The 10,573-nt window shown below is 41.2% G+C and overlaps 1 protein-coding gene across 1 annotated transcript; it reads left to right on the top strand.

Annotated features, from left to right (window-relative positions):
• The first annotated feature begins 5,379 nt into the window (after nt 1-5,379).
• med4 (mediator complex subunit 4) lies at nt 5,380-10,209 on the top strand. The gene is made up of 7 exons (XM_005811323.2): nt 5,380-5,478; nt 5,787-5,853; nt 6,385-6,555; nt 7,379-7,436; nt 7,547-7,633; nt 7,716-7,847; nt 8,606-10,209. Exons 1-7 carry the CDS (start codon nt 5,405-5,407, stop codon nt 8,776-8,778), a joined length of 762 nt encoding a protein of 253 aa, XP_005811380.1. The 5' UTR covers nt 5,380-5,404; the 3' UTR covers nt 8,779-10,209.
• Nucleotides 10,210-10,573: the final 364 nt, after the last annotated feature.

Raw genomic sequence — 10,573 nt, 5'->3', positions numbered from 1 at the left:
AAAGTTCCTCCAAAATGAATTCATCCACCATCTTCAAGTCTGATTCCTCGTTTTCAGAAACAGGAATGCTGTCATATATCTCGTCTGTTGTCACCTCAGAGTCTAATTTCTCAAGGATGTCTGGTGTCAGGTTTATATTAAACTGCTTACTCCCATAGCGGCCGGTATAAGTTTTGGTGGTGTCTTTTTCTTCAGCTTGAAAATGGCCAACATCAGAGCAAGCACCTGCGTGGTCTTTTCTCTGTTCCTGGTCTTCAGCAGCTTTTCGTTCTATCTGACGCTGTTCTTTACAGCGACACACCAACAGTTCCTCTATCAGCAGGAGTGCATGTGGAAGGATTGAATCCATTGCGTCCGACCAACAAATGGGTAGGACCTCAGATGTTTCTGGATCATGCGTAGAGCAGGCAGATCTCAATGATTCTTTGACATATTTAAGGAATAACTCATTGAAACGGTCAAAGCTCTTGGGATGAACTTTCCCTGTAATCTCAAGGGTGTTTGCAAATGTTGTCAGCAGCACATTGCCCAAAATCGTGTCCACCTCTCGGGATCTGATGCCCTGCTTAGGGATATTGCAGAGAATGAAGGTACAGCACTCATCCACTAAGTTTACAAGGAGTTCCTTCAAGCAGGACTTGGTTTCGCAATCAGCCTTCCCCAAGGCCAAATTCAGGGTCTGTTTCAATGAAATGCACCAAAAAAACTCATCAATCATCGGCGCAATCATGTCCCCGGAAAAAACCGGGAATTCATGAGGCTTTGGGTTCTTTCTGTGGCTCATGGTTTCTTGGATTTGCAATGTAAAGCAATGGGACAATTAAATAACTATTTTGTTTAAATCGCAAACTATCTCAATCTCTCACCAAACTCCAGCTGTCTCTCTTAAAGAAAGTAGCAGAATGAAAGAATTGCTGCCTGAAATCTGTGATAAAACTCTGTGATGTCATATATATCTCTGTGATGTCATAACAGACCAGATTCCATCCACGCAGGTTGAGTCAGCTTAGCAGCAACCGTTGCTAGGTATGTCAACAGCTGTGTGCAGCTCAGAGAAATAATGTCTAATTTAAAGGAGGAAAAGTGAAAGTTTCCGTGTTTTAGAGGCTCTGAGGCTGAGAAGGACTCCTCCAGTCACTAAATGCTCTTCATGTTGTAGCGCGACTGAGACAGGACTCTTTCATCAGGCGGGTTTTTCCACAGAGAGCTTCTGTGATTGGTGGAGGGGGAAAAGTTTTTATTATCCAGACGTTTCAGTATCTAAGCTGTTTAGTGGGACGGATTCCTCCAGCTCAATTTATTAAGATTTCTGTCAATATTCATAAAATAAAGGCCAATTAATAAAGCTTAGAAACAAAGTAGCTACAGAAATAAATAAAAAATAACATTTAAATATAAAATAACAAACTGCAAGTAAACGAAGGCCCACATTTGTATGAAATAAATTATAATGAATATCAAGGAGGTTCATCAATAATAAAACATACTTTTATTTGAACAAAAATTAAATCAACTAAAATATTTCAGGTTTTAGGATCTGATAAAAAAAAGAGAACAGGATTCTATAAACTCCTCTGGTGGATCAGTTATAGCTATTGAAAAATGTCACAAACTTACGTATTTGTTATTCCATCTGAAAATGTCCCGCAGTGCCACAGTTTTACCACTTGATGGCACTGCAAGTTTGTCTGTCACGGTTGTTACACGTTACCATGTCCTTCTGTTTTTTTAAAATTAAGAGTTTTAAAAAAATAATAATTTAATGAAATCATAATTGAAACACCAGACCAGATTTCATCCACGCACTGAGTCCAGTTGCTAAGCTGAGTCAGTTTAGCAACTTAACGGTTAGCTTAACGGTTGCTAAGCTGAGCGACCGTTAACCGGTTAGTTTAACTGTTTAGTCAGCTTAGCAACCGTTGCTAGATGTGTCACCGGCTGTGCGCAGCTCAGAGAAATAATGTCTAATTTATAGGAGGAAAAGTGAAATTTTCCATGTTTTAGAGGCTCTGAGGCTGAGAAGGACTCCTCCAGTCACTAAACGCTCTTCATGTTGTCGCAATGAGACAGGACTGACACACAGCAGCAGTAAAAACAGGCAGGCTTGTTTTCAGATTACTGCAATAACCGAACTTACTAACGATCTTAAAAACACAGAAAATGGATCATTTGCGCAGCCGCGGTACCGCGATTCTGCGCAGATGCGGCCGCAAAGTGTCTTTCATCAGGCGGGTTTTTCCACTGTTGAGTACGATGCTTGCCACTGTTTTATTTCTGTTGGCACTACTTTGTGAAGCGGGAGGTTACATGCTTATAAAAGCAATAAAGGCGGAGCCTCCTTGTTTCTCTGTGTGTTCGGCCAGAGCAGGGCAGTGTGGCTACCAGTTAAATTGATAATGATGTCTCCTATGTATTTCATAAGTAAGTTAATACTTCTGCAAAGATGTATTCACAAGGTACAGTTGATGACAAAGAGTCCAGAGATTCCAGTGGAAATAATAGGAGATCCGCTGCAGAAGAACCAACAGGTTATGGGCCCAGGCAAGTTCCGAGTATGGCAGTGCAGGGAAGGGGATTGCCGCCGCGGTTTGACGGAGACAAGCCCGCTACCACATTTGGGAAGCAAGGTTTTTAGCATACTTAAAAACCATCGGTCTCAAAGACCCTATCCTGGGAAGTGAGCTAGCAACGGGAGCTAATGTACAAGAAGCTCCCGGAGATCGGTAGGAAAAACGAACTGGCGTATGCAGAACTGTGTGGATGTTTGGATGATAAGACGCTAACGCTAATTCTCTATGAAGCGCCAGATGACGGCAAGAAAAGCCTAGAAATATTGAGACGCCATTTTGTGTCAGAAGAAAAGCCGCGCATAGAACTTTGGAACGTGACGTCACTGCTCTAGGCATAGGGATATGAGCGCCATCTTGTGAGGCCATACACATAACCGACGAAACGACTGTCTCACAGATATTTTGAATCTAAGTTACTTAAAATTATTTAGCAATGGTTCGAACTTGCTGCGTTATTAGATGTAATGTCTAATGACACAACCGAAACGGTAAAAAGATGGAAAACGGACTTTTGTTTTACTGTCTGTAAACAATGTGAGGGGGCTAAGTTATCGGAGCTAACGAAAAGCAGACGAATGTATGAGATGGCGCTCATATCCCTACGCCTAGAGCAGTGACGTCACGTTCCAAAGTTCTATGCGCGGCTTTTCTTCTGACACAAAATGGCGTCTCAATATTTCTAGGCTCTTCTTGCCGTCATCTGGCTCTTCATAGAGAATTAGCGTTAGCGTCTTATCATCCAAACAACCACACAGCTCTGCATACGCCAGTTCGTTTTTCCTACCGATCTCCGGGAGCTTCTTGTACATTAGCTCCCGTTGCTAGCTCACTTCCCAGGATAGCGTCTTTGAGACCGATGGTTTTTAAGTATGCTAAAAACCTTGCTTTTAATATTAATATAAGATATTAATCTATCCATTAGCAGGACCACCTGCCAGCCCAAAGCAGCGTACGGCAGAGTATGTTCAAAAACATTCAGACATTAGTTTTGAAGGCTTCTCGTTGCCAGCAGATCCACTCACCTGTCATAACGCTGCATGTGAACAGTGTGACAACGCCATGAAAGAAGTGGACAATAACAGCTCACAGTGCAGAAACAGCCACGCCGAAAGTGGCGCACATAGCACAACACAGAGAGCGACTGAACCCCCCCCCCATACTATATCCGTTCCACACTCCTCCAACATCAACAGAGGCACAAGGTGTACAGATTACTAAGTACCTTACACGGGGAGAAATGTTAAGTTCAGGACTTTTGCAGTTTGATGACCACCCAGAGAATTACTGGTCGTGGAAAACGTCATTTCAAAATGCTATTAAAGATTTGAAAGTTACAGCCCAAGAAGAGCTAGATTTAATGGTCAAATGGCTGGGAGCTGAGTCTGGACAACAGGCGAAAAGAATCTGCTCAGCCAACATCTTTAGTACAACTGTAGCACTGGACCTTGTGTGGCAAAGACTGGAGGAATCTTATGGTTCTCCTGAAGTAGTGGAAAATGCACTCTTAAAAAAGATCGAACAGTTTCCCAAACTCAACAACAGAGACAACATAAAGTTAAGAGAGCTGGGTGACATTCTGCAGGAAATTGAATGTGCAAAAGATGGAGGATACTTACTAGGACTCTCATATTTGGACACGGCTCGCGGAGTCAATCCCATTGTGGAGAAGTTACCCTATGGACTACAGGACAAATGGATCGCAACAGGTGCAAAGTACAAAGAGGAACATAAAGTTGCCTTTCCCCCTTTCAGAGTTTTTTTTATCAAAGTTTGTAAGACAACAAGCCAAAGTAAGAAATGACCCAAGCTTCGATATCACACCTGCCAACACAAGCTTCAAAAAAGAGAAAAGCTTCAAATGTAATAACAGGCAAGTGATTACTGTACACAAAACAGACATCCCTATAGATGCTAGTACATTTCAAACTAGTTACAGTAAGCTTATAGAAAGCCCTGACAAGGTTTGTCCTATACATAAGAAGCCTCATCCACTTAAAAAGTGTAAAAGTTTCAGAGCAAAACCCATAGACGAGCGCAAGTCATTTTTAAAAGAAAACAGAATCTGTTTTAAATGCTGTGGTTCTACCCAGCATCTGGCAAGGGACTGCAAGGTGCAAATAAAGTGTATGGACTGTGGCAGCGACAGATGTTCAGCAGTGCTACATCCAGGTCCACCGCCTCCTCCAGCTGAGAGCTTTGAAGCTGGTAAAGATGATGGCGGGGAGATGCAGGAGGATGGCGCAAATGTCTCAGTTGTTTCTAAGTGCACAGAAGTCTGTGGTGATGTAGATATCCCACATTCATGTTCTAACATAAGTCCTGTGTTAGTCTACCCAGAAGGGAAAAGAGAAGAGGCAAGAAAGATGTACGCAGTGCTTGACGAACAAAGTAACAAGTCTCTAGCTAAGTCTCAGTTTTTTTGAGCTCTTTAATATTAAGACACGCTCAGACACTTAAGGAGGATATTCGGTCTCGGGCCTCTGATTGGCTCAGGACTCAGGAGGTTGTTGTTTCTACTGGCCGCAATCTGTGTCATAATATAACTAATATCCACGAAGAATTTTTTTGGACATCTGGTAGCATTTCATATAGGCGCCACTTTAACATACTGTGAGACGCCAGTAACGTCACTTCTTCCTCGCCATAACAACATTCTTAATAGTGAAAAAGAAATTCACCGTCGTCGCCAGAAGGGGGTTGTCACTGTATTAACAAGAGCGAGGAGCAGGTTTCTGTAATACCCTCTTATTACCGATAGAGGGCACTCGTTGAGCAACACGAAGAGAATGAAGTGAATGACGTCACATCCTTTCGTCGTAGAGAGAGATGCAAACATGGCGACGCTGGCGGAGAAATCAACGAAGGAGCGTCTTCTTTCTGTTCTGGACGACTTGGAGGTTTTATCCCGGTAAAGTTGAACTTTTTAAGTTTGTTCATTTGTTTTGTTCCACGTTGTTCTTATTTTTCATTCCCTTCAAATCGGAAGAAACAACTGAGGGCTATTCGCTTTTCGGGTCAGAACCATCCTCACCGGGTTTTCTATTGTAGAAGTGATTAAAAAAATCACATTTTAGCGACTTCTGGTCGCTTAAACACTTAACCCTGCTTTATAATAATCTGTCCATGGTGTCGTAAATGTGACGAATAAACTGCAGCGGGCGTTTGATACAGCCTGCGTACTCTTGGTAACAAATCTTCGACTGTTCTTTATTACAGGGAGCTGATCGAGATGCTGGCTCTGTCCAGAAGTCAGAAACTCCCTCAGCCAGGAGAAGACACGCAGGTAACGGAGAAAAACTCTTCTCCACGTTACACCACGGTTTATGTCACACTTTGGATGTAAGAGAGAGCAGTCAGAGTTACATATAAAAGGATGCTAGTGGGACACTTTAAACCAGTGGTGTCCAAAATTATGCTCCCAATTCAAAAATGATACAAATTTGATGTCTTAGTGTTGGCTTTTGATAGAAAATAACTATTTTTGTTGACATTATTGCTGACGAATGGAAAATGTGTGAAAAGTAAAGAATGTGTGTATCAGAGTTCTTATGTTTTCAGCTGCTACATTAATGTAGTGCAGCCAAATTATCTTACAGTAATGTAGGAATAAAGTAAATATGTGCTGAGAAGTGAGACTTCCAGCGCCTCCCATTCACTTTTTACACATCTCAAATTACTCAAATGAAGTATCTGGTTACCCAGGTGTCTTTTTATTAACTATGCTTTTTTCCCATTATTTATTCATTGTTTCTGAGTTTATGGCGTAGGTCAGTTTAGTTCTGGCGTATTTAAGGAGGGTCCGCTCTGTCCCCAGATCTTGGAGCTGCTCGTGCAGAGGGACAAGGAGTTCCAGGAGCTGATGGAGGTGGCGCAGCAGCAGGGGAAGGTCCACCAGGAGATGCAAGTGCTGGAGAAGGAGGTGGAGAAGAGGGACAGCGACATCCAGCAGCTGCAGAAACAGCTGAAGGAGGCCGAACACATCCTGGTCAGAAGCAGTTGTTTTGTCCTTACTTTCCTGTTAAAGGGGCAGTATTATGGACTGCCCCTTTGTTGAGATTTACATTGTGTAATATTGTTATTCCTTCATCAAAAAGACTTGACTCTTTCATTCATGTTCGAGAAATCCTTTCATCTCCACGGCAACCATTCAGCTGAGCAAAACGCCTGGGTGGATCTAGCTCCGCTTTCAAGGACAAAGCTCCTCTTTAGAGGTGCAGTTTCCAAGCTTCCCCCTCACAGAACATGACTCCTCCACGTGGCTCCTTCAGACTAGCCAGCAGCAATTAGCAAACACCTGGTGGAACTGAGCATCTGCTGAGCTCATTATAGGAGCTACTCATCAGTGAAACGCTGGTAAAAAAAAACGTTGCTTAAGTGTTAATAGAGGAGTCATGTTGTGATGACTTTCTGAAGTTGGAGTTTCACAAAGAACAGGAGCTTCTTAAAGAGACAGAGGCCCAATTTCAAGGTGTTGAATTATTTTCTTTTAAGTCACACTTGGTATATTTAGATATAGCATTTTTACAACAACTGAAGGTAGTTACTTGATAGTGCTATAAAATAACACTATGTGGTAGGAAAACACACAGTACTGCCCCTTTAATAACAATATGACAGTGGAACTGACAGTGTGACTGTTTTCTCCACTTGTATATGGCTGGACTTTAGCTAAATCTACAACATTTATTTGCAGTGATGAGTAATGCTGCATGATTTTCTAACTGTTAATTTAGCAGTCCTTATGCAGACTCTCTTACATGCCGTGTTCCATTTTATGTTTTATTTTTTGTGTGTTTTTTTCTCCAAAGGCCACGGCTGTTTACCAGGCTAAAGAGAAGCTGAAATCCATCGAGAAGGCCAGAAAAGGTGAGCAGATGGAGCTTTCAGTGAACATTTACCATGTAGATTTTTAAAATTCCTTTTTTTAAATTTTCCTCTCTCTTCCTGAACTCTCCATACTTCCTCGTTCGACGCAGGAAGCATATCTTCCGAAGAAATCATCAAGTACGCTCACCGAATCAGCGCCAGTAACGCCGTGTGCGCGCCGCTCAACTGGGTGCCGGGTAAGAGCCGGCGTCTCCTTTTAGTCACTTTGGTGTTTCTGTTCTGCTACTTTGAGTTGCTAACGGGAACGCTGCGCCGCAGGTGACCCGCGCAGACCGTACCCTACTGACCTGGAGATGCGCAGCGGGATGCTGGGACACATGGCCAACCTGCCGTCCAACGGGATGAACGGACATCTGCCAGGAGACGCTCTGGCTGCAGGACGGCTACCCGGTCAGTTTACCATGGAGGAACAGGAAGAACTGGAGACCAGTTCTGATGTTAGAATCAGACAAAATGGGCCAATGGTGACAGGATTACTATGCATTCTGGAGAAATATGGGATTAAGATTCCAGATGGAAAATATGTCTCCAGACTGTATTTGGTATCCAGTTCTCTAAGACGTCCTTCATTTATTTTATTTTTATTATTTTTGCTTGATTTCTTTCTTCATTCCTTCATTTCTTTCTTGTTTTATAAATTGCTTGCTTTCTTTCCACTGTTTTCCTTTTTTGCTTGAGTCCTTTCTTCCTTTTTTTTGTTTGCTTCCTTCATTCCTTCTTACTTGCTTTCTTCTTTGGTGGCATGTTTCCTTTTTTAATATCTTTCTTTCTTCTATCCTTCCTTTTTTTCTTTCTTTTTTTGTTTGTTTCTTTCTTCCTCCTTTCTTTCTTGCTTGCTTTCCTTCATTCTTCTTGTCTTTGTTGCTTCCTTTCTTGCTTGTTTTCTTCCTTCCTTTGTTTCTGTTTTGCTTACAAACTTTCTTTCTTCCTTGCTCTGTAGTTCTGACCAAATACTCACTTCATCTTTTTCCTGTGTAACTAAGAAAGAAGCATGTCACTATTTCCACCTTTGTTTTTTTGACAGTGTTTGTGCAGCAGACGTTTCAGTTCATTTAAGAGCAAAAATCAATAAGTTTTTTGCTATAAGAAACATTTTCTGCCTTGTAATTTTTCATCAGATGACCAGATGTTGTGTTGTTTCTCCTCAGACGTTCTGACGCCTCACTACCCCTGGCAGCCCTCAGACGTCTCAGTGGGGATGCTCCCTCCTCACCATGGAAACGACTTCGGCCTGGAGCCGCCGGGTCACAACAAGGAGAACGAGGACGACGTGGAGGCCATGTCCACAGATTCGTCCAGCAGCAGCAGTGACTCAGACTGAAACAAAGACACTGTGTGTGTGTGTGTGTGTGTGTGTGTGTGTGTGTGTGTGTGTGTGTGTGTGTGTGTGCGTGTGTGTGTGTGTGTGTGTGTGTGTGTGATGTTAGACATACATTTTCTTGAACATATATTTTCTCACGAGGTTTTTTAACACCCGACCTAATGTGTGAATCATTTCCGGAAAGGTGAGGTTATGAAGCGCCGCTCGTTTCCACGCTGTGAAATGCTGTAAACCTTTAACCCACTTTGTGTCTGTCGCCACGGTGATGCTGGTTTTTAGTTCACATTCACAATATTAGATTGTGCACCACAAGCTGCACAAAGTATTTCTTCCTTCAAGTCTACTGGCAGTAAATGTCTCTACTGAAGACATTTAAAAACAAAAAGCAAAACAAAAACAGGTACTCAAAAACGTCAGCAGTAGATCAAATCAAAAATTCTTCACAGTTTTTTTTTTTTTCGCTCTTTGTTGAGTTTTAACTAGCACACCCTGACTGATACCTTCATCTATCTTGTTTCTGTTTCAATTTTAATCCCAGATAATTCACATGATCCTTCAGTTTAAAAGCTAAGCAGTTTCTCTACATTGAAATGAACTTGCACGAACACAGTGCCATCTAGTGTTCAAATGGAATAACTCTTAAATACTCAGCATATATAGAAGTCGAGAAGAAGTAAAATGTTCTAAACCTGTGCACAAAAATGCAACAGATTCTTTGCTATCTTTTATTTAGATAACAAAGATGAAGCCAAATTAAACCAAACTAGGAACTATGAATGCATTAGCAGCAGTCTGTAGTTTTCTGTTAGATTTTTTCTCTCACATTGTTGCTTTCTATCGTCTCCTCACTGAATGGAGGCTTGACGACCTCAGTTTTTGCCTCGAGCTCTTTCCATTGTTCTGTGATAAATTAGCCTTGTGCTAAACGACTAAAATGGCTGCCACTTGTCTGTTTACACCACACTGAAAGCCTGAGCTCAACTGTACCAAAAAAAAGTGAAGTGAAGTGAAAATGTTCCTCTCACTTTACTTCTGATTACACATGAAGCTTTTTGTAAAGATTAAACAGGATATAAGTTGCTGAATTTCTTATTTTTATTTTTTAATTCCCTATGATTTTGACTGGAACCAGCACACGTGTCCACTTAAACAAAACCCGTTCAAAAAGAACAGAAAGTTTCCCAATGTTCTGGTCAAACTCCAGTAGCAACAGGTTACTGAAATAAGACAATGTTGATGATTTGGTTTTTTTTAAACAGCTGTAATTGGTTTAATGTAACCCTGCATAACAAAACTCAGAGTATTTAATGGTCTGTCTCTCCTCTCTGTGTGATTCACTGAGTTTTTGTGTTGCATAACTCTGATGGTTGCGTGTGGTACAATATGTAAATAAGCTTGTATATACTTGTAAATAAATCATTTTTGAATAGACCTTTTTGTACCTGATTGCTACTATCAAAGTAAGAGACTTGTTTACATTAATAATAATAATAATAAAGAAGTGTAAATTGCACAAATCTTGATACTCTGATTGTTTCATTTTGTGGATTTGATAGAAATACCTTTCCTTACGTTATTTTTAAATTATATTTTCTGATGTTTGTTCATAATTACCCAAAACCTTTTTGAGTTTTTTCTGAAACCGTCTCTACACTCAATGCACTTCTTAAGGTTAATTCATATTGGACATCTTTTCACATTGTTATAATTTGGCAGCATACAGATGAAAACTGCTTTTGATCTGATTGATAAAATACTATTTAAGCATTCGACCGTCATCTTGAAGGTTCTAATT

This window comes from Xiphophorus maculatus, chromosome 7 (assembly GCF_002775205.1).
Source record: "Xiphophorus maculatus strain JP 163 A chromosome 7, X_maculatus-5.0-male, whole genome shotgun sequence".
NCBI lineage: Eukaryota > Metazoa > Chordata > Actinopteri > Cyprinodontiformes > Poeciliidae > Xiphophorus > Xiphophorus maculatus.
The sequence above is the reverse complement of the archived record's forward strand: the minus strand, read 5'-3'. Positions and strand labels throughout refer to the sequence as shown.